The sequence below is a fragment of the Salmo salar genome, chromosome ssa14, assembly GCF_905237065.1.
Source record: "Salmo salar chromosome ssa14, Ssal_v3.1, whole genome shotgun sequence".
Taxonomy (NCBI): Eukaryota; Metazoa; Chordata; class Actinopteri; order Salmoniformes; family Salmonidae; genus Salmo; species Salmo salar.
Genome location: NC_059455.1, coordinates 30,001 through 52,501, shown reverse-complemented (window position 1 = coordinate 52,501; position 22,501 = coordinate 30,001). Strand labels below are relative to the sequence as shown.

Below are 22,501 nucleotides of genomic sequence, written 5' to 3'. Positions count from 1 at the left end.
GGCCCTTTGTAGTGCACTACTTTTAACCAGGGCCCACAGGGTTCTATATCGGAATAGGATGCCATTCGGGGCCCAGAAATTGACTATTGACTCATGACTTGTGGTATATATTATTTTCAACACCACAGTGTTTTCAGCGAATCGTAAACCCTGACGTAGTGAGTACATGTTGGCTGATCGAGGGTGTCAGTGCACCTCCCATTCACCAGAAAAGTGTTGAAATGTCACAACATCCATTGATAGAGAAGAAAAAAAGATGTCATGTGACAGAGAACTTGATGGTTAATAAATAGCAGACCCAGTCGCACAGAACACTCCACTCTGCTGTAGGAGGTCTGTATGTCAGGCACAACCCTACTGGGACCATGACAACCATCATGATAACTGTACTGATGCTCTTCATTCAAACCACCCTGGGGGCTCCTGAAACAGGTATGTTGTTTATCTCATTGGTTATTAGTTTACACCTGAAACAGGAATGTTGTTCATCAATCAAATGTATTTATAAAGCCCTTTTTAATCAGCCAATGTCACAAAGTACTATACAGAAATCCAGCCTAAAACCCCAAACTGCAAGCAGTGCAGATGTAGAAGCACGGTGGCTAGGAAAAACTCCCTAGAAAGGCAGGAACCTAGGAAGAAACCTAGAGAGGAACCAGGCTCTGAGGGGTGGCCAGTCCTCTTCTGGCTGTGCCAGGTTGAGATTATAACAGAACATGGCCAAGATGTTCAAACTTTCATAGATGACCAGCAGGGTGAAATAATAATAATCACAGTGGTTGTCGAGGGTGCAACAGGTCAGCACCTCAGGATTCAGAGTTAGATACAGCAGGTGCGGTAGAGAGAGGGAGTCAACAACAGCAGGTCTGGGACAGGTAGCACATCCGGTGAACTCGTCAAGGTTCCATAGCCGCAGGCAGAACAGTTGAAATTGGAGCAGCAGCAGCACCAGGTGGACTGGGGACAGCAAGGAGTCAGTGACTCAACCCACTAAAGTGATGCACCCCTCCTAGGGACAGCATGGAAGAACACTAGTAAGCCAGTGAGTCAGCCCCCGTAATAGGGTCAGAGGCAAATAATCCCAGTGGAGAGAGGGGAACCAGCCAGGCAGAGACAAGGGCGGTTCGTCGCTCCAGTGCCTTTCCGTTCACCTTCGCATCCCTGGGCCAGACAACACTCAGTCATAGGACTTACTGAAGAGATGAGTCTTCAAAAAAAGTAAAGACTTACAGGTCGAGACAGAGTCTGTGTCTCACATGGAGAAAACCCTGCCTCCAGATGTTTGCTTAGAAATTCTAGGGACAGTAAGGAGGCCTGTGTCTTGTGTCTGTAGTGTACGTGTAGGTATATACGGCAGGACCAAATCAGAGAGATAGGTAGGAGCAAGCCCATGTAATGCTTTGTAAGTTAACAGTTAAGCCTTTAAATCTGCCTTAACAGGAAGCCAGTGTAGAGAGACTAGCACTGGAGTAATATGATAACATTTGGGGGTTCTAGTCAAGATTCTAGCAGCCGTGTTTAGCACTAACTGAAGTTTATTTAGTACTTTATCCCGGTAGCCGGAAAGTAGAGCATTCCAGTAATCTAGAAGTGTCAAAAGCATGGATACATTTTCTGCATAATTTTTTGACAAAAAGTTTCTGAGTTTTGCCAAGTCCTTAACGATTACAAGCATACCGAGTGGGCTCCCGAGTGGCCCAGCGGTCTAAGGCACTAGATCTTAGTGCAAGAGGCATCACTACAGTCCCTGGTTGAAATCCAGGCCGTAATTGGGAGTCCCATAGGGCGGTGCACTGGTTTGGCCATGGTAGGCCGTCATTGTAAATAAGAATCTGTTCTTAAATGACTTGCCTTGTTAAATAAAAAAATTAAATTAAAATACCCATAACATGATGCAGCCACCACCATTGTTGAAAATATGAAGAGTGGTACTCAGTGATGTGTTGTGTTGGATTCGCCCCAAACATAACGCTTTGTATTCAGGAGAAAACATTTATTTCTTTGCCACATATTTTGCAGTATTACTTTAGTGCCTGCAAATAGGATGCATGTTTTGAAATATTTTATTCTCTGTGGGCTTCCTTATTTTCACTCTGTCATTTAGGTTAGTATTGTGGAGTAACTACAATGTTGTTGATCCATCCTCAGTTTTCCTCCTATAACAGCCATTAAACTCTGTAACTGTTTTCAAGTCACCATTCGGCTCATGGTGAAATCCCTGAGTTGTTTCCTTGCTCTCCGGCAACTGAGTTAGGAAGGAGTCCTGTATCTTTGTAGTGACTGGGTGTATTGATACACCATCCAAAGTGTAATTAATAACTTCACCATGCTCAAAGGGATATTCAATGTCTGCTATTTTTTTTTTACCCATCTACCAATAGGTGCCCTTATTTGCGAGGCATTGGAAATCCTCCCTGGTCTTTGTGGTTAAATCAGTGCTTTAAATGTACTACTAGACTGAGGGACCTTACAGACAATTGTATTGTATGTGTGGGCAATGACGTGTATTCATGGATGCCAAGGGAAGCCACGCTTCACCAAATAATTTACCAACAAAAAATACATTATTTTATCATTTTTATCTTTAGTCTCTCTGTGTTTTCATAATTTTCATTCAATTCACAAGTGGCTGAATGTATCTCCCACGGAAAACATCCTAGCATGGGCAACAGCGCCCCTCTGTGTCAACACCTGAATGAGAGAAACAGCGAGTCTGATCTAACCATACGTTACTATGTTGTTCCACTGGCCTGAGAGGAAGTTCAATACGTAGCCTGGATGTAACCTCGTAAGCTGATGTTAACTAGCTAGCTAACTTAGCTTGTTCATTGTTGCGCAAGTACACACACACACACACACACACACACACACACACACACACACACACACACACACACACACACACACACACACACACACACACACACACACACACACACAGAAATCAGTTCCAAGGAATTGCCACATGATTTTTACCAACATTGATTGGACTAAATTGTTTTTGGTATCTTTTAAGTTGGTTTTCAGTATCTGCTCTGAACAAGTCCGGTTCTGGAGTGTCTTAACAAAACAAAAAACTAAATATTTAGTCTGACTTCATCCAGTGTCCAGAAAAATGGATTTCCACCATATGCATATATGCACATATTTATTCAGAATGCCTAATTTGCATATGTTAATAGCATACTGCAGATTTTCTTTATACTTAAAAGTAGTAGATTTGTGTTTACATTCAACTGGTAAAAGTTGATTGTGATATTGATTAAGGAAAAATAATATCCTATGAGGGTGTGGTGCCTGGCCTTAATAGGATTTATGTAGCCCTATGACAGTGTTATTTAGCCCTATGACAGTGTTATGTAGCCCTATGGCAGTGTTATGTAGCCCTATGACAGTGTTATATAGCTCTATAACAGTGTTATGTAGCCCTATGAAAGTGTTTTATATAGCTCTATAACAGTGTTATGTAGCTCTATGACAGTGTTATAGAGCTCTATGTCAGTGTTATGTAGCCCTATGACAGTGTTATGTAGCCCTATGACAGTGTTTTATATAGCTCTATGACAGTGTTATATAGCTCTATGACAGTGTTATATGGCTCTATGACAGTGCTATGGAGCCCTATGACAGTTTTATGGCGCCCTATGACAGTTTTATGGAGCTCTCTGACAGTGTTATATAGCTCTATGACAGTTTTATATAGCTCTATAACAGTGTTATGTAGCCCTATAACAGTTTTATGTAGCCCTACGACTGTTAAAAAGTCCTCATGAAAGAGGGTTCAATTAAAGTGTTCAAATGTTTGCCTATTATGTCAATGCTGGTTAGTGATTGTTGTAATTTTTGTTTGTAGACGGTCCCTTCAATCTCTTCAATGCTGGTTAGTGATTGTTGTAATTTTTCTTTGTAGACGGTCCCTTCAATCTCTTCAATGCAGCAAGTGGCGTTAGACAGGAGCTGGCACGCTGGGTGTCAGAGGGACGTCTCTACTACACCAACATTAGGAAGTGTGCTGGGGTTTCTGGGAAGACAGAGGGTAGTACCCTGGTGAATTCTGACTGTGATGAGAACAGCCACCTTCAGCAGTGGGAGTGTAGTAACAACACACTGCTCACCCTGAAAGGACAGACTCTGTACCTCCACGTCAACGACAACAATGATCTGGTGCTGTCCAGAGACACGGGGCCTCGGAGTCGCTGGATCATCTCTGGTACAACGGACGGCCCCTGCTCAAGGACCCACAGAGGTACGGGATTACAAACACAAGGTTCTCATTGTTTAGGATTGTAAAATGGATTTTGGACAAAATGGACCAAGTCTCAACACACTTCAAAAGAAGCAGGTTACATATAACTACATCAGACAGTATATTTTATACTTTACAGGTTACATATAACTACATCAGACATTATATTTTATATTTTACAGGTTACATATAACTACATCAGACAGTATATTTTACAGGTTACATATAACTACATCAGACAGTATATTTTATACTTTACAGGTTACATATAACTACATCAGACAGTACATTTTACAGGTTACATATAACTACATCAGACAGTATATTTTATACTTTACAGGTTACATATAACTACATCAGACAGTATATTTTATACTTTACAGGTTACATATAACTACATCAGACAGTACATTTTATATTTTACAGGTTACATATAACTACATCAGACATTATATTTTATACTTTACAGGTTACATATAACTACATCAGACAGTATATTTTTACAGGTTACATATAACTACATCAGACAGTATATTTTATACTTTACAGGTTACATATAACTACATCAGACAGTATATTTTACAGGTTACATATAACTACATCAGACAGTATATTTTACAGGTTACATATAACTACATCAGACAGTATATTTTACAGGTTACATATAACTACATCAGACAGTATATTTTACAGGTTACATATAACTTCATCAGACAGTACATTTTATTGAAAAAAAACGTCATTTTTCCCTGTGAATCCACAACGTACAGTAACACAGGGACACACTCACAGCCAGAGTCCCGTAAGAGTGTTAGTATAGAAGGCCGTGTTCCCCAACAAGGTCACACAGGGAGGCAAGATGGCCGACACACTAATATAGTAAAATCCTTGGGGTCCCACGTCACACTGAGCTACATACAGTACCCACAGTAACCACTATCCCCTTTTCAGAGCTCTTTACCATCGAAGGAAACGCGTTTGGCCGTCCCTGTCAGTTTCCTTTCCGGTACAAAGACCAATGGTTTGGAGACTGCACCTCGATAGACTCCTCTGATAGACGGCTTTGGTGTGCCATTGAAACAAACTACCAAGACAATGAATTGTGGGGCATTTGTCCATCCAAATGTGAGTATTACATCTGTTACTTACTGTGTGTCAATCTACACAGTTGTTAGATGCATCTCTCTCTCTCTCTCTCTCTCTCTCTCTCTCTCTCTCTCTCTCTCTCTCTCTCTCTCTCTCTCTCTCTCTCTCTCTCTCTCTCTCTCTCTCTCTCTCTCTCTCTCTCTCTCTCTCTCTCTCTCTCTCTCTCTCTCTCTCTCTCTCTCTCTCTCTCTCTCTCTCTCTCTCTCTCTCTCTCTCTCTCTCTCTCAATTCAATGGCTTTATTGGCTTGATAAACATATGTTAACGTTGCCAAGGGAAGTGAAATGGATAAAAAGTGAACAGTAAATATTACACTCACACAAGTTCCAAAATAATAAAGACATTTCAAATGTCATATTATGTCTATACATAGTGTCGTAACGATGTGCAAATAGTTAAAGTAGAAAAGGGAAAATATTTACAATGGTTTGGTGTTGTATTTACAATGGTGTTTGTTCTTCACTGGTTGCCCTTTTCTTGTGGCAACAGGTCACAAATCTATTTCACCCAATAGATATTCTTTGTGAGTCTGTGTAATCTGAGGGAAATATGTGTCTCTAATATGGTCATACATTTGGCAGGAGGTTAGGAAGTGCAGCTCAGCTTCCACCTCATTTTGTGGGCAGTGTTGCACATAGCCTGTCTTCTCTTGAAAAGCCAGGTCTGCCTACGGCAACCTTTCTCAATAACAAGGCTATGCTCACTGAATCTGTACATCTCTCCCCCCCATCCCTCTGCAGCTATGGAGCATTGGCATAAGAACCCGGTCACAGGTACATTCTACCAGGTGAACCTCCACTCTGCCCTGACCTGGCACCAGGCTCGGACCAGCTGCCAACAGCAGGGAGCAGACTTGGCCTCAATCACCGAACCCCACGAGCAGACCTTCGTAGCAGGTAGCGCCACCCGGTGGCCACGCTCACATTCACACGCATCAGGCGTGTCAAACTCAAGCAATGTGTTTATTTGTGTACTGTTCATGTACCAGTGTGTTTATTAGTGTACTGTTCATGTACCAGTGTGTTTATTTGTGTACTGTTCATGTACTAGTGTGTTTATTAGTGTACTGTTCATGTACCAGTGTGTTTGTGTACTGTTCATGTACTAGTGTGTGTATTAGTGTACTGTTCATGTACTAGTGTGTTTATTTGTGTACTGTTTATGTACTAGTGTGTTTATTTGTGTACTGTTCATGTACTAGTGTGTTTATTTGTGTACTGTTCATGTACCAGTGCATTTATTTGTGTACTGTTCATGTACCAGTGTGTTTATTTGTGTACTGTTCATGTACCAGTGTGTTTGTGTACTGTTCATGTACTAGTGTGTTTATTAGTGTACTGTTCATGTACCAGTGTGTTTGTGTACTGTTCATGTACTAGTGTGTGTATTAGTGTACTGTTCATGTACTAGTGTGTTTATTTGTGTAGTGTTTATGTACTAGTGTGTTTATTTGTGTACTGTTCATGTACTAGTGTGTTTATTTGTGTACTGTTCATGTACCAGTGCGTTTATTTGTGTACTGTTCATGTACCAGTGTGTTTATTTGTGTACTGTTCATGTACCAGTGTGTTTGTGTACTGTTCATGTACTAGTGTGTTTATTAGTGTACTGTTCATGTACTAGTGTGTTTATTTGTGTACTATTTGTGTACATGGACTATTTATGTCATATGCAACTTTATCTCCTTCTCTTATGCGCACACACACACACACACACACACACACACACACACACACACACACCACACACACCACACACACACACACACACACACACCACACACACACACACACACACACACACACACACACACACACACACACACACACACACACACACAGGCCTGTATGGTAGACAGGGTGCTCCACTGTGGACGGGGCTGAATGCTCTGGAAGAGGACAGTGGGTGGCAGTGGAACAGTGGGAAGCCTCTACGCTACTTCCGCTGGGACTCTGGTGAGTCCTCACCTTCACACTATTCCCTTCATGCTGCACTACTTTGGACCAGGGTCAGTCACTCTATATAGGGGAAAAGGACCAGGGTCAGTTACTCTATATAGGGGACCAGGGTCAGTTACTCTATATAGGGGACCAGGGTCAGTTACACTGTATAGGGGAAAAGGACCAGGGTCAGTTACTCTATATAGGGGACCAGGGTCAGTTACTCTATATAGGGGACCAGGGTCAGTTACTCTGTATAGGGGACCAGGTTCAGTTACACTATATAGGGGAAAAGGACCAGGGTCAGTTACACTATATAGGGGACCAGGGTCAGTTACTCTATATAGGGGACCAGGGTCAGTTACTCTATATAGGGGAAAATGACCAGGGTCAGTTACTCTATATAGGGGACCAGGGTCAGTTACTCTATATAGGGGACCAGGGTCAGTTACTCTATATAGGGGAAAAGGACCAGGGTCAGTTACTCTATATAGGGGACCAGGGTCAGTTACACTATATAGGGGACCAGGGTCAGTTACTCTATATAGGGGACCAGGGTCAGTTACTCTATATAGGGGACCAGGGTCAGTTACACTATATAGGGGACCAGGGTCAGTTACTCTATATAGGGGACCAGGGTCAGTTACTCTATATAGGGGACCAGTTTCAGTTACACTATATAGGGGAAAATGACCAGGGTCAGTTACTCTATATAGGGGACCAGGGTCAGTTACTCTATATAGGGGACCAGGGTCAGTTACTCTATATAGGGGAAAAGGACCAGGGTCAGTTACTCTATATAGGGGACCAGGGTCAGTTACACTATATAGGGGACCAGGGTCAGTTACTCTATATAGGGGACCAGGGTCAGTTACTCTATATAGGGGACCAGGGTCAGTTACACTATATAGGGGACCAGGGTCAGTTACTCTATATAGGGGACCAGGGTCAGTTACTCTATATAGGGGACCAGTTTCAGTTACACTATATAGGGGAAAATGACCAGGGTCAGTTACTCTATATAGGGGACCAGGGTCAGTTACTCTATATAGGGGACCAGGGTCAGTTACACTATATAGGGGAAAATGACCAGGGTCAGTTACTCTATATAGGGGACCAGGGTCAGTTACACTATATAGGGGACCAGGGTCAGTTACTCTATATAGGGGACCTATACTATTTCTGTTGCTGTTAGTCTTCAGATGTAGTGACATAGCTGTTAGTCTTCAGATGTAGTGACATAGCTGTTAGTCTTCAGATGTAGTGACATAGCTGTTGTTAGTCTTCAGATGTAGTGACATAGCTGTTAGTCTTCAGATGTTGTGACATAGCTGTTAGTCTTCAGATGTAGTGACATAGCTGTTAGTCTTCAGATGTAGTGACATAGCAGTTAGTCTTCAGATGCAGTGACATAGCTGTTAGTCTTCAGATGCAGTGACATAGCTGTTTGCCTTCAGATGTAGTGACATAGCTGTTAGTCTTCAGATGTAGTGACATAGCTTTTAGTCTTCAGATGTAGTGACATAGCTATTAGTCTCCAGATGTAGTGACATAACTGTTAGTCTTCAGATGTAGTGACATAGCAGTTAGTCTTCAGATGCAGTGACATAGCTGTTAGTCTTCAGATGCAGTGACATAGCTGTTAGTCTTCAGATGTAGTGACATAGCTGTTAGTCTTCAGATGTCGTGACATAGCTGTTAGTCTTCAGATGTAGTGACATAGCTGTTAGTCTTCAGATGTAGTGACATAGCTGTTAGTCTTCAGATGTAGTGGCATAGCTGTTAGTCTTCAGATGTAGTGACATAGCTGTTAGTCTTCAGATGTAGTGACATAGCTGTTAGTCTTCAGATGTAGTGGCATAGCTGTTAGTCTCCAGATGTAGTGACATAGCTGTTAGTCTTCAGATGTAGTGACATAGCTGTTAGTCTTCAGATGTCGTGACATAGCTGTTAGTCTTCAGATGTAGTGACATAGCTGTTAGTCTTCAGATGTAGTGACATAGCTGTTAGTCTTCAGATGTAGTGACATAGCTGTTAGTCTTCAGATGTAGTGACATAGCTGTTAGTCTTCAGATGTAGTGACATAGCTGTTGTTGTTGTTTGTCTGTAGGTCACCCTCTCTCTGATCCTGGTCAGATGTGTGGACTGGTTGACCCAGCTCAGCAGTCCTACTGGCAGAGCTCCCTGTGCTCCAAGAAACATGGCTACATCTGTCAGAAAGACCCGCCTTCACCCCCCATTCACCCAGGTAAGTCTGTCAGAAAGACCTCCCTATAACCCCCATTCACCCAGGTAGGTCTGTCAGAAAGACCTCCCCATAACCCCCATTCACCCAGGTAGGTCTGTCAGAAAGACCTCCCTACACCCCCAATTCACCCAGGTAGGTCTGTCAGAAAGACCTCGCTATAACCCCCGTTCACCCAGGTAGGTCTGTCAGGAAGACCAACCTACACCCCCCATTCACCCAGGTAGGTCTGTCAGAAAGACCTCCCTATAACCCCCATTCACCCAGGTAGGTCTGTCAGAAAGACCTCCCTATAACCCCCCATTCACCCAGGTAGGTCTGTCAGAAAGACCTCCCTATAACCCCTGTCCACACAGGTAGTTCTGTCAGAAAGACCTCCCTATAACCCCTGTTTACCCAGATCCAACACGCCGTTCTACTCTGCTCAATTTAATCCAGTCTAGTCCACTTCAATCTTGTACAGTTTGTTTTAATTATGTTCAGTCCATTTTAGTCCAGTCTAGTCTAGTCCATTTCAATCTTGTACAGTTTGTTTTAATTACTTTCAGTCCTTTTTAGTCCAGTTCATTTTTGTATTATTTTGTTTATTATGGGCGGTGTATTTCTTGTATTTCTACAATGTGTTTCCCTGTGTTGGTGATAAACAGAAGAGACAGGTTTCTGCTCCAGTCCGTGGATTCCCTACGCTGCCAGGTGCTTCCTCCTCCAGCGTACTAAGAAGACCTGGACAGAGGCTCAGACGGAATGTCGGAAGGACGGAGGCGACCTGGCCAGCATCCACAACATTGAGCAGCACAGCTTTGTGATGTCACAGCTGGGATATGGTCAGTGAAACACAGATACGCTCACACGTTAGACAGTCAGTGAAAAGGCTAACTCCAACTCTCCCACCTCTCTTCCTCTGTCCCAGCGGCTGCTGACGAGCTGTGGATCGGGATGAACGATGTCAAGACGTCACTACTGTTTGACTGGAGCGACCAATCTGCTGTCACCTTCACCAGGTGGGAGGAAGCCATGCCAATGGGGGGCAACTGTGTCCTGGTCAGGGGAGAGGTATGGTACCATCATTCCCCCTCCACACTGCCCCTAACCCTCACACCCCCTAATCTTGCCCCTAACCCTAACACCCCCTAACCCTGGCCCTAACACCCCCTAACCCTAACAACTCAAAAATGCAATAATTAAACATTTTCAAACATACAACTATTTTACACAATTTTAAAGATAAGACTCTCGTTAATCTAACCACATTGTCCGATTTCAAAAAGGCTTTACAGCGAAAGCAAAACATTAGATTATGTTAGGAGAGTACATAGCCAAAAATAATCACAGCCATTTTCCAAGCAAGCATATATGTCACAAAAACCCAAAACACAGCTAAATGCAGCACTAACCTTTGATGATCTTCATCAGATGACACTCCTAGGACATTATGTTATACAATACATGCATGTTTTGTTCAATGAAGTTCATATTTATATCAAAAAACTGCTTTTTACATTGGCGTGTGATGTTCAGAAAATGTATTCCCACCGAAAACTTCCGGTGAATTCACTAAATTACTCATCATAAACGTTGACAAAATACACAACAATTATTTTAAGAATTATAGATACAGAACTCCTTTATGCAATTGCTATGTCAGATTTTAAAATAGCTTTTTGGCGAAAGCACATTTTGCAATATTCTGAGTACATAGCTCAGCCATCACGGTGAGCTATTCAGACACCCGCCAAGTTCAGGACACACTAAACTCAGAATTAGTATTCGAAAAATTGTATTATCTTTGCTGATCTTCGTCAGAATGCACTCCCAGGACTGCTACTTCCACAATAAATGTTGTTTTTGTTCCAAATAATCCATAGTTATGTCCAAAAACCTTCGTTTTGTTTGTGCATTCAGGTCACTATCCAAAGGGTAACGGGCGAGCGCATTTCGAGACAAAAAAAATTCAGAATGTTCCATTACCGTACTTAGAAGCATGTCAAACGCTGTGTAAAATCAATTTTTATGGTATTTTTCTCATAAAATAGCGATAATATTCCAACCGGACAATAGTGTATTCATTCAAAGAGGAAAAGAAAAACAGTGTGGTCTCATGAATGCGCATATACTATCTCTTTGTCACCAGGCAGACCACTGAGAAACTGAGCTACTATACTCTGCCCAGAGACAGGAGACGCCTCAATCCGCTTTCTGAAGTTTTTAGAGAGCCAATGGAAGCCTTAGAAAGTGCTACGTAACCCCACAGATACTGTAGTTTCGATAGAGAATCAAAAGAAGAACTACAAATTCTCAGACAGGCCACTTCCTACTTGGAATATTCTCAGGTTTTTGCCTGCCATATGAGTTCTGTTATACTCACAGACACCATTCAAACAGTTTATAAAACTTCAGAGTGTTTTCTATCCAAATCTACTAATAATATGCATATTCTTTTTTCTGGGCAAGAGTAGTAACCAGTTTAAATTGGGTACATTTTTTATCCGGCCGTGAAAATACTGCCCCCTAGCCCAGACAGGCTCGATGAAATTTTTTTTAAATGTAGCAACCTAACCTACTGGCCCAACGCTCTAACCACAAAGCTACCTGCCACCCCCTAATCCTGACCCTAACCCTAACACCCCTAACCCTAACACCCCCTAACCCTAACACCCCCTAACCCTAACACCCCCTAACCCTAACACTCCCTAACCCTAACACTCCCTAACCCTAACACTCCCTAACCCTGGCCCTAACACCCCCTTACCCTAACACTCCCCAACCCTGACCCTAACCCTAACACTCCCTAACCCTAACACTCCCTAACCCTAACACCCCCTAACCCTAACACTCCCTAATCCTGGCCCTAACACCCCCTCACCCTAACACTCCCTAACCCTGGCCCTAAACCTAACACCCCCTAACCCTAACACTCCCTAACCCTAACACTCCCTAACCCTAACACCCCCTAACCCTGGCCCTAACACCCCCTAACCCTAACACTCCCTAACCCTAACACTCCCTAACCCTAACACCCCCTAACCCTAACACCCCCTAACCCTAACACCCCCTAACCTTAACACTCCCTAACCCTAACACCCCTAACCCTAACACCCCCTAACCCTAACACTCCCTAACCCTAACACTCCGTAACCCTAACACTCCCTAACCCTAACACTCCGTAACCCTAACACTCCCTAACCCTAACACCCCTAACCCTAACACCCCCTAACCCTAACACTCCCTAACCCTAACACTCCCTAACCCTAACCCAAACCACCCATTCACAACCACACCAACCCTCTCCCTCCTTGACGGTGTCCTGTGTGACTGTGTCTGTCTTGCAGCAGGGCAGGTGGGCTACCCAGGTGTGTGAGAACCAGCATGGTTTCATCTGTATGAAGAAATCTACCTCCAAACCCTCAGGGGACCAGGTGGACACTTACCCAGGCTGCAAACCGGTGAGTGGACAGCCAGGGGGAGTAGAGTTCAGCCAGGGGGAGCAGAGTTCAGCCAGGGGGAGCAGAGTTCAGCCAGGGGGAGCAGAGTTCAGCCAGGGGGAGCAGAGTTCAGCCAGGGGGAGCAGAGTTCAGCCAGGGGGAGTAGAGTTCAGCCAGGGGGAGCAGAGTTCAGCCAGGGGGAGCAGAGTTCAGCCAGGGGGAGTAGAGTTCAGCCAGGGGGAGCAGAGTTCAGCCAGGGGTAGCAGAGTTCAGCCAGGGGGAGCAGAGTTCAGCCAGGGGGAGCAGAGTTCAGCCAGGGGGAGTAGAGTTCAGCCAGGGAGAGCAGAGGTCATGCTCTATAGCGCTGATGTTCTCCGGAACAGCCACATATATGGCTCTCCGCACCGGAGACTGAGGTTCAAGCCTCGATTCAAGCCTTCCTGATGTCACTCCCACTTCTCCACCTCTGTTTCCAGGTGTCTGAATAAAGTAGAAAAAAAACCATTCTGTAAATGTGCCAGATTTAGTCAGCTAGCTAGTTGTCAACTGTAGACCCTGGGCAGGTAGATACATAATCAACATTTACATCAAAAATCGAATCAAATCAAATGTTATTTGTCACGTGCGCCGAATACAACAGGAGTAGACAATAAACTGATTAACCAACAATGCAGTTTTAAGAAAAAAGAAGTGTTAAGTATTTACTAAATAAACTGAAGTAAACAATAAAAAAATAAATACAAATACATTTTTTAAACCAAAAATGAAAAATATATATATATATATTTATGAGCAACAATAAAATAACGTTAATGAGGCTATATACAGGGGGTACTGGTACAGAGTCAAGGTGCGGAGGCACCAGTTAACCTCTCTGGGCTAGGTGGGAGAGTACATAGACACAAATAATCACACAGCCATTTTCAAAGCAAGCATATATATCACAAAAACCCAAACCACAGCTAAATGCAGCACTAACCTTTGATGATCTTCATCAGATGACACTCCTAGGACATTATGTTATACAATACATGCATGTTTTGTTCATATTTATATCAAAAACTAGCTTTTTACATTAGCATGTGATGTTCAGAACTAGCATACCCACCGAAAACTTCCGGTGAATTTACTAAATTACTCATGATAAACGTTGACAAAATACATAACAATTATAGATTCAGAACTCCTTTATACAAACGCTATGTCAGATTTTAAAATAGCTTTTCGGCGAAAGCACATTTTGCAATATTCTGAGTACATAGCTCGGCCATCACGGCTAGCTAATTTGACACCCACCAAGTTTGGGGCAACCTAAACTCAGAATTACTATTAGAGAAATTGGATTACCTTTGCTGTTCTTCGTCAGAATGCACTCTCAGGACTTCTACTTCAACAACAAATGTTGTTTTGGTTCCAAATAATCCATAGTTATGTCCAAATACCTCCGTTTTGTTCGTGCGTTCAGGTCACTATCCGAAGGGTAACGCGCGAGCGCATTTCGTGACAAAAAAATTCTAAATATTCCTTTACCGTACTTAGAAGCATGTCAAACTCTGTTTAAAATCAATTTTTATGCTATTTTTCTCGTAAAATAGCGATAATATTCCAACCGGACAACGTTGTATTCATTCAAAGAGTGAAAGAAAAAAATGGTGAGGTCTCGTGAACGCGCATCTCCAGTCTCACTGTCCCCAGGCAGACCACTTACAAACTCTGCTGCTGTACTTTGCCCAGAGACAGGAGACGCGAAATTCTGCTTTTTGAATGATTTAGAGAGCCAATGAAAGCCTTAGAAAGTGTCACGTAACAGCACAAATGCTGTAATTGTCGATAGAGATGCAACAGAAGGACTACAAATTGTCAGACAGCCCACTTCCAGCATGGAATCTTCTCAGCTTTTTGCCTGCCATATAAGTTCTGTTATACTCACAGACACCATTCAAACAGTTTTAGAAACTTTAGAGTGTTTTCTATCCAAATCTACTAATTATATGCATATTCTCGTTTCTGGGAAAGAGTAGTAACCAGTTTAAATTGGGTACATTTTTTATCCGGCCGTGAAAATACTGCCCCCTAGCTCAGACAGGTTAATAATGAGGCTATATACAGGGGGTACTGGTACAGAGTCAATGTGTGAGGGTACAGGTTAGTCGAGGTAATTGAGGGAATATGTACAGTAGGTTGAGGTTAAGGGACTATGCATAGATAATAAACAGAGAGAAGCAGCAGCGTAAAAATGGGGGAAAGCGGGGGTGTGGGGTGGTGGGGGTAGGTCAAAGCAAATAGTCCGGGTAGCATTTGGTTAGCAGAGAGAACAGTCTATGACTACGGTGGCTAGAGTCTTTGGCTATTTTTAGGGCCTTCCTCTGACACCGCCTGGTATAGAGGTCCTGGATGGCAGGAAGCTTGGCCCCAGTTATGTACTGGGCCGTACGCACTACCCTCTGTAGTGCCTTGCGAAGGCCGAGCAGCTGCCATACCAGGCGGTGACGCAACCAGTCAGAATGCTCTCGATGGTGCATCTGTAGAACTTTTTGAGGATCTGAGGATCCATGCCAAATTTTCTCAGTCTCCTGAGGGGGAATAGGCATTGTCATGCCCTCTTCACGACTGTCTTGGTGTGCATGGACCGTGATAGTTTGTTGGTAATATGGACACCAAGGAACTTGAAGCTCTCAACCTGCTCCACTACAGCCCCGTCAATGATAATAGGGGCGTGGTGCTCGCTCCTTTTCCTGTAGTCCATGATCATCTCCTTTGTCTTGATCACGTTGAGGGAGAGGTTGTTGTCCTGGCACCATACTGGCAGGTCTCTGATCTCCTCCCTATAGGCTGTCTCATCGTTGTCGGTGATCAGGCCTACCACTGTTGTGTCGTCGGCAAACTTAATGAGGATGTTGGAGTCATACTTGCCCTTGCAGTCATGAGTGAACAGGGATGACAGGAGGGGATTGAGCATGCACCCCTGAGGGGCCCCCGTGTTGAGGATCAGCGTAGCAGATGTGTTGTTACCTACCCTTACCACCTGCGGGCGGCCCGTCAGGAAGTCCAGGATCCAGTTGCAGAGGGAGGTGTTTAGTCCCAGGGTCCTTAGCTTAGTGATGAGCTTTGAGGGCACTATGGTGTTGAACGCTGAGCTCTAGTCAATGAACAGTTTTCTCACATAGGTGTTCCTTTTGTCCAGGTGGTAAAGGGCAGTGTGTAGTGCAATAGAGATTGCGTCATCTGTGGATCTGTTGGGTCTGGTATGCAAATTTGAGTCGGTCTAGGATTTCTGGGATAATGGTGTTGATGTGATACATAACCAGCCTTACACCTAGACCAGCTCAACAGTCTAACAGCTGTTTCTGACCCTGTTTGTCTCTCTGAAGCATTGGACCAGGCACGACTCCTACTGTTACTTTGTTGGACCAGAGATCAAGACCTTTGATGAGGCCAAAGAGACATGCAAGAGCTCACAGTCATATCTGGCTGATGTTTCTAGCAGGTAAGAGAGAAACCGGGATGTACTTCTCTATATCAGTAATGTGGACTAGATGAATGTCTAGATAATACATTGTCTAATGATAATGAGTTCAGCGTGGACGAAGTTCCATTATAATGTTTAAAATAATTTTCTACTCAAAAACAAACACATAGTTTTATCTTATTGGGTCCACTGTTATGTCATCACAGTTTTTGCTCTATACTGAAAGTGCTGCATCTTGAACCCTCGGCTGCTGACACCATTTTGGGGAACAGTGGACTAAAGGACAAACTGCTAAAATATAGTTTTTGACTAAAATATACCTTTAACCATAATGTTTCAATAATGTCATAATGATAATGTGTCCAGGGTGGATAATGATCCATGATAATGTGTCATGATAATGATCCATGATCACGTGACATGATAATGTTCCACGATAATGTGTTCAGGGTGGATAATGATCCATGATAATGATCGATGATAATGATCCATGATAATGTGATTGTGTCCAGGGTGGATAATGTTATAGTGATAATGTTTTATTAATAATGTGTCCAGGGTGGATAATGTTATAATGATAATGTTTTAATAATATTGTGTCTAGGGTGTATAATGTTATAGTGATAATGTGTTCATAATAATGTGACCAAGGTGGATAATGTTATAATGATAATGTTTTAATAGTAATGTGTCCAGGGTGTATAATGTTATAATGATAATGTTTTAATAATAATGTGTCATGGGTGGATAATGTTATAACGATAATGTTTTAATAATAATGTGTCCAGGGTGTGTAATGTTATAATGATAATGTTTTAATAACAATGTGTCCAGGGTGGATAATGTTATAATGATAATGTTTTAATAATAATGTGTCCAGGTTGGATAATGTTATAACGATAATGTTTTAATAATAATGAGTCCAGGGTGGATAATGCTTTCCTGATCAGCCTGGTTGGGTCCAGGCCAGAGCAACACTTCTGGATCGGACTCTCCAACCAGAACCACATCGACGACTTCACCTGGACGAACAGCAACACGGTCAGGTACACCCACTGGAACACACAGATGCCAGGTAAGGGACAACCATAGAGATATATAATAATACTATATATTGTAGTGACCATGCGTTTAGAAGCATGTTCATCAACTCCCACAAGGGAGCATGCTTTCTTGGGGGAGTCGATGGAGTGCAGGGCCAGAGAGTTCAGGGTTCACCGACCACTGCGGATGAGCTCACTCTCCCTATCTGTTTCATTACAATATTATATAACGATAATGTAGCATATTTATATAATATCAAACCTGTTGTAATTCTTTGGGGAGAAGGTGAATGGTGATGTTTAGATACAAGACGATGTACGCTGTCTATGAAGGAGTAGAGGCCTGACTACAGTTCTATAGTAGGAGTCTGACTACAGTTCTATAGTAGGAGTCTGACTACAGTTCTATAGTATGAGTCTGACTACAGTTCTATAGTAGGAGTCTGACTACAGTTCTATAGTGGGAGTCTGACTACAGTTCTATAGTAGGAGCCTGACTACAGTTCTATAGTAGGAGTCTCACTACAGTTCTATAGTAGGAGTCTGACTACAGTTCTACAGTAGGAGTCTCACTACAGTTCTATAGTAGGAGTCTGACTACAGTTCTATAGTAGGAGTCTCACTACAGTTCTATAGTAGGAGTCTGACTACAGTTCTATAGTAGGAGTCTCACTACAGTTCTATAGTAGGAGTCTGACTACAGTTCTATAGTTGGAGTCTGACTACAGTTCTATAGTTGGAGTCTGACTACAGTTCTATAGTAGGAGTCTGACTACAGTTCTATAGTAGGAGTCTGACTACAGTTCTATAGTGGGAGTCTCACTACTGTTCTATAGTAGGAGTCTCACTACAGTTCTATATAACTGAATATCATTGAACATGCTTATAGGTGCTCTTAGCTGTGAACCTGAATGTTGCTCTGTATTTGTGTTCTCTCTTTGCATCAACTTTTACCTCAGGCAGTGGACAGGGTTGTGTTGCCATGACAACAGGGACTCTAGCTGGATTATGGGATGTGCTGAGCTGCACCAATCAGGAGAAGTATATCTGTAAACACCTGGCAGAAGGAGCGGGGCCAACACCAGAACCAATCACAACTGTCCCTCCCAGGTGCCATGAGGGCTGGTATCCTGTGGGGTCTCGGGACTTCTGCTTTAAGGTAGACATAACTTAGAATGAAACTAATATGTATTATGACTGTAGTAACAAACTCTGGAGGACTTAAAACCTCTTAAAGATTAGACCCTTATTTTATTTTCTCCTACAATTACATACCCAAGTCTAACAGCCTGTAGCTCAGGCCCTGAAGCAAGGATATGCATATTATTGGTACCATTTGAAAGGAAACACTTTGAAGTTTATGGAAATGTGAAATTAATGAAGGAGAATAGAACACATTAGATCTGGTAAAAGATAATACAAAGAAAAACCTAACCGTTCTTTTGTATTTTTTTGTACCATCGTCTTTGAAATGCAAGAGAAATGCCATAATTTATTATTCCAGCCTAGGTGCAATTTAGATTTTCTACACTAGATGGCATCAGTGTATTGTAAAGTTTTAGACTGATCCAAAGAACCATAGCATTTCTGTTCAAAATTCAAGACTGCCCAAATGTGCCTAATTTGTTTATTAATAACTTTTCATGTTCAAAATTGTGCACTCTCCTCAAACAATAGCATGGTACTCTTTCACTGTAATAGCTACTGTAAATTGGACAGTGCAGTTAGATTAACAAGAATTTAAGCTTTCTGCCAATATCAGATATGTCTATATCCTGGGAAATGTTGTTGTTTCTCAAAACCTCATGCTAATCGCATTAGCCTACGTTAGCTCAACCGTCCCATGGAAGTGACATCGATCCCGAAGACGTTTAATGTTGTTCTCCTCATTTGACATCTATACAGCCAGGTTCTACAATATAATAACAATAATATCTGCCATTCACGAGACGTTTTTATCCACAGTCATGCATGCGTACATTTTACAGTATGGCTGGTCTCGGGAATCAAACCCACTATCCTGGTCTTGCAAGCACCATGTCCTACCAACTGATCTACAGAGGTTCTAAGTCATTTAGGATAATGACCTGGTTTGTCGTCACTTAAGGATCTCTTCCTAACTGTAACATATCATGATCCAGAGACAGTCTGTAGAATAAGGATCTCTTCCTAACTGTAACAGATCAGGATCCAGAGACAGTCTGTAGTATAAGGATCTCTTCCTCACTGTAACAGATCGGGATCCAGAGACAGGATGTGTCCTAAATGACAGTCTTTTCCCTGTGTTGTGCCCATGGGGCTCTGGTCTAAAGTAGTGCACTAGCCATAGGGCTCTGGTCTAAAGTAGTGCACTACCCCATATGGCTCTGGTCTAAAGTAGTGCACTACCCATAGGGTTCTGGTCTAAAGTAGTGCACTACCCCATATGGCTCTGGTCTAAAGTAGTGCACTACCCATAGGGCTCTGGTCTAAAGTAGTGCACTACCCCATATGGCTCTGGTCTAAAGTAGTGCACTACCCATAGGGCCCTGGTCTAAAGTAGTGTACTGAATAGGTTGTCTGTCTGGTCCAGTTCTTTACAGTGCCTCGCGCAGATGAGAAGACCTGGTTTGAGGCTCGGGACTTCTGCAGGGTGATTGGAGGAGACCTACTCAGCATACACAGCTCTACGGACCTCCAGTCTATGCATCATGTGTAAGTTCTTCAAACAACCTCACGTAGCCTCTCTGGGCTATGTGGGACGCTACCGTCCCACCTGCGGGACACAGCCAGTGAAATAGCAGGGCGGCAAATTCAAAACAGCAAAAATCTCATAATTCAAATTTCTCAAACATACTACTATTTATTACAATTTTAAAGATACACTTCTCCTTAATCGAACCACATTGTCCGATTTCAAAAAGGCTTTACAGCGAAAGCAAAATATTAGATTATGTTAGGACAGTGCCTAAAAAATAAAAGCCACACAGCCATTTTCCAAGCAAGGACAGGCGTCACAAAAACCAGAAATACAGCTAAAATTAAGCACTAACCTTTAATGATCTTCATTAGATGGCACTCATAGGACTTCATGTTACACAATACATCTATGTTTTGCTCGATAAAGTTCATATTTATATCCAAAAACCCCATTTTACATTGGCCCGTAATATTCAGAAATGCTTTTCCTCTGAAAACTTCCGATGAATGAGCACATCAATTTATAGAAATACTCATCATAAACGTTGATAAAATATTAAACTGTTATTCAAAGAATTATAGATAAACATCTCCTTAATGCAACCGCTGTGACAGATTTCAAAAAAGCTTCACGGGAAAAGCACACTTTGCAATAATCTGAGTACTGCGCTCAGAAAACAACAGCAGGCAATACAGATACCCGCCATTTTGGAGTCATCTAAAATCATAAATAGCATTATAAATATTCACTTACCTTTGATGATCTTCATCAGAATGCACTCCTAGGAATCCCAGGTCCACAATAAATGTTGTTTTGTTCGATAAAGTCCATCATTTATGTCCTCTTTGTTAGCTCGTTCAGTAAACTACTCCAAATGTAGGAAGCGTGCCGAAGATTTCACGACGAAAAGTCAAAAAAAGTTATATTTACGTTCGTAGAAACATGTCAAACGATGTATAGCATTAATCTTTAGGGCCTTTTTAACATAAAAGTTCAATAATATTCCATCCGGACGATTCAAATGTCTTCAAAAATGTAATGGAACACAGCTACCTCTCACGTCAGTTCGCTCAATTGAGACCATGTCCTTTCCTGAGTCAACAACTTCCAACTTCCTTTGTTCTCTGTTCACCATAGAAGCCTCAAACAACTTTCTAAAGACTGTTGACATCTAGTGGAAGCCTTAGGAAGTGCAAAAGGAACCCTAAGTCACTGTATACTGAATAGGTCCAGTCTTGAAAAACTACAAACCACTTCCTGGTTGGATTTCTTCTCAGGTTTTTGCCTGCCATATGAGTTCTGTTATACTCACAGACATCATTCAAACAGTTTTAGAAACTTCAGAGTGTTTTCTATCCAAATATACATATGCATATCCTACGTTCTGAGCCCGAGTAGTAGGCAGTTTAATTTGGGCACGTCATTCATCCGAATGTCCGAATACTGCCCCCTGTCAGTAAAAAGTTAAACACTCAGATATTCCAACACACACCTTTATCGATTAGCAATTAGGTTTAGTAACATGTTTGTTACCTATAAAAGTTAAATTACATGTTTGTTATCTATAAAGGTTTAGTAACATGTTTGTTACCTATAAAGGTTTAGTAACATGTTTGTTACCTATAAAGGTTTAGTAACATGTTTGTTACCTATAAAGGTTTAGTAACATGTTTGTTACCTATAAAGGTTTAGTAACATGTTTGTTATCTATAAAGGTTTAGTAACATGTTTGTTACCTATAAAGGTTTAGTAACATGTTTGTTACCTATAAAGGTTTAGTAACATGTTTGTTACCTATAAAGGTTTAGTAACATGTTTGTTACCTATAAAGGTTTAGTAACATGTTTGTTACCTATAAAGGTTTAGTAACATGTTTGTTACCTATAAAGGTTTAGTAACATGTTTGTTACAGTATATGACAGTTCTATTTCCACCTTCTTCCAGTTTTCTCAAACAAGGTCCACTAGGTGGGGCCCCAGACATACCAATAATGTGATACTGCTAACTCACACTGATAGAAGTTGTATTCCCTGCCATGGTGATAATATAGTATTGTTTTGGATACCGTAGCCATGGTGATAAGATAGTACTGTTCTGGATACCATAACCATGGTGATAATATAGCATTGTTTTGGAAACTGTAGCCATGGTGATAATATAGTATTGTTGTGGATACCGTAGCCATGGTGATAATATAGTATTGTTTTGGATACCGTAGCCATGGTGATAATATGATATATCGTTTTGGATACCGTAGCCGTGGTGGGACTTCCTGGATCGGCCTGAGTGCTCAGGATCCCAACGCTGGCTA

At 42.1% G+C, this 22,501-nt stretch overlaps 1 protein-coding gene across 1 annotated transcript in view; it reads left to right on the top strand.

Moving 5' to 3' along the window:
- Window positions 1-272: 272 nt before the first annotated feature.
- Window positions 273-22,501, top strand: part of LOC123726630 (macrophage mannose receptor 1-like) — a 46,643-nt gene continuing 24,414 nt past the window's right edge. Inside the window, exons 1-14 of the mRNA XM_045693775.1 lie at window positions 273-432; window positions 3,911-4,246; window positions 5,198-5,371; window positions 6,132-6,287; window positions 7,233-7,346; window positions 9,442-9,579; window positions 10,224-10,400; window positions 10,487-10,629; window positions 12,906-13,019; window positions 16,370-16,485; window positions 17,394-17,542; window positions 18,470-18,669; window positions 20,083-20,204; window positions 22,448-22,501. The exon at window positions 22,448-22,501 is cut by the window's right edge and continues 118 nt beyond it. Of these exons, the coding sequence (XP_045549731.1) occupies window positions 366-432; window positions 3,911-4,246; window positions 5,198-5,371; window positions 6,132-6,287; window positions 7,233-7,346; window positions 9,442-9,579; window positions 10,224-10,400; window positions 10,487-10,629; window positions 12,906-13,019; window positions 16,370-16,485; window positions 17,394-17,542; window positions 18,470-18,669; window positions 20,083-20,204; window positions 22,448-22,501 (2,060 nt within the window). The 5' untranslated portion in view covers window positions 273-365. The remainder of the gene's footprint in view (window positions 433-3,910; window positions 4,247-5,197; window positions 5,372-6,131; window positions 6,288-7,232; window positions 7,347-9,441; window positions 9,580-10,223; window positions 10,401-10,486; window positions 10,630-12,905; window positions 13,020-16,369; window positions 16,486-17,393; window positions 17,543-18,469; window positions 18,670-20,082; window positions 20,205-22,447) is intronic.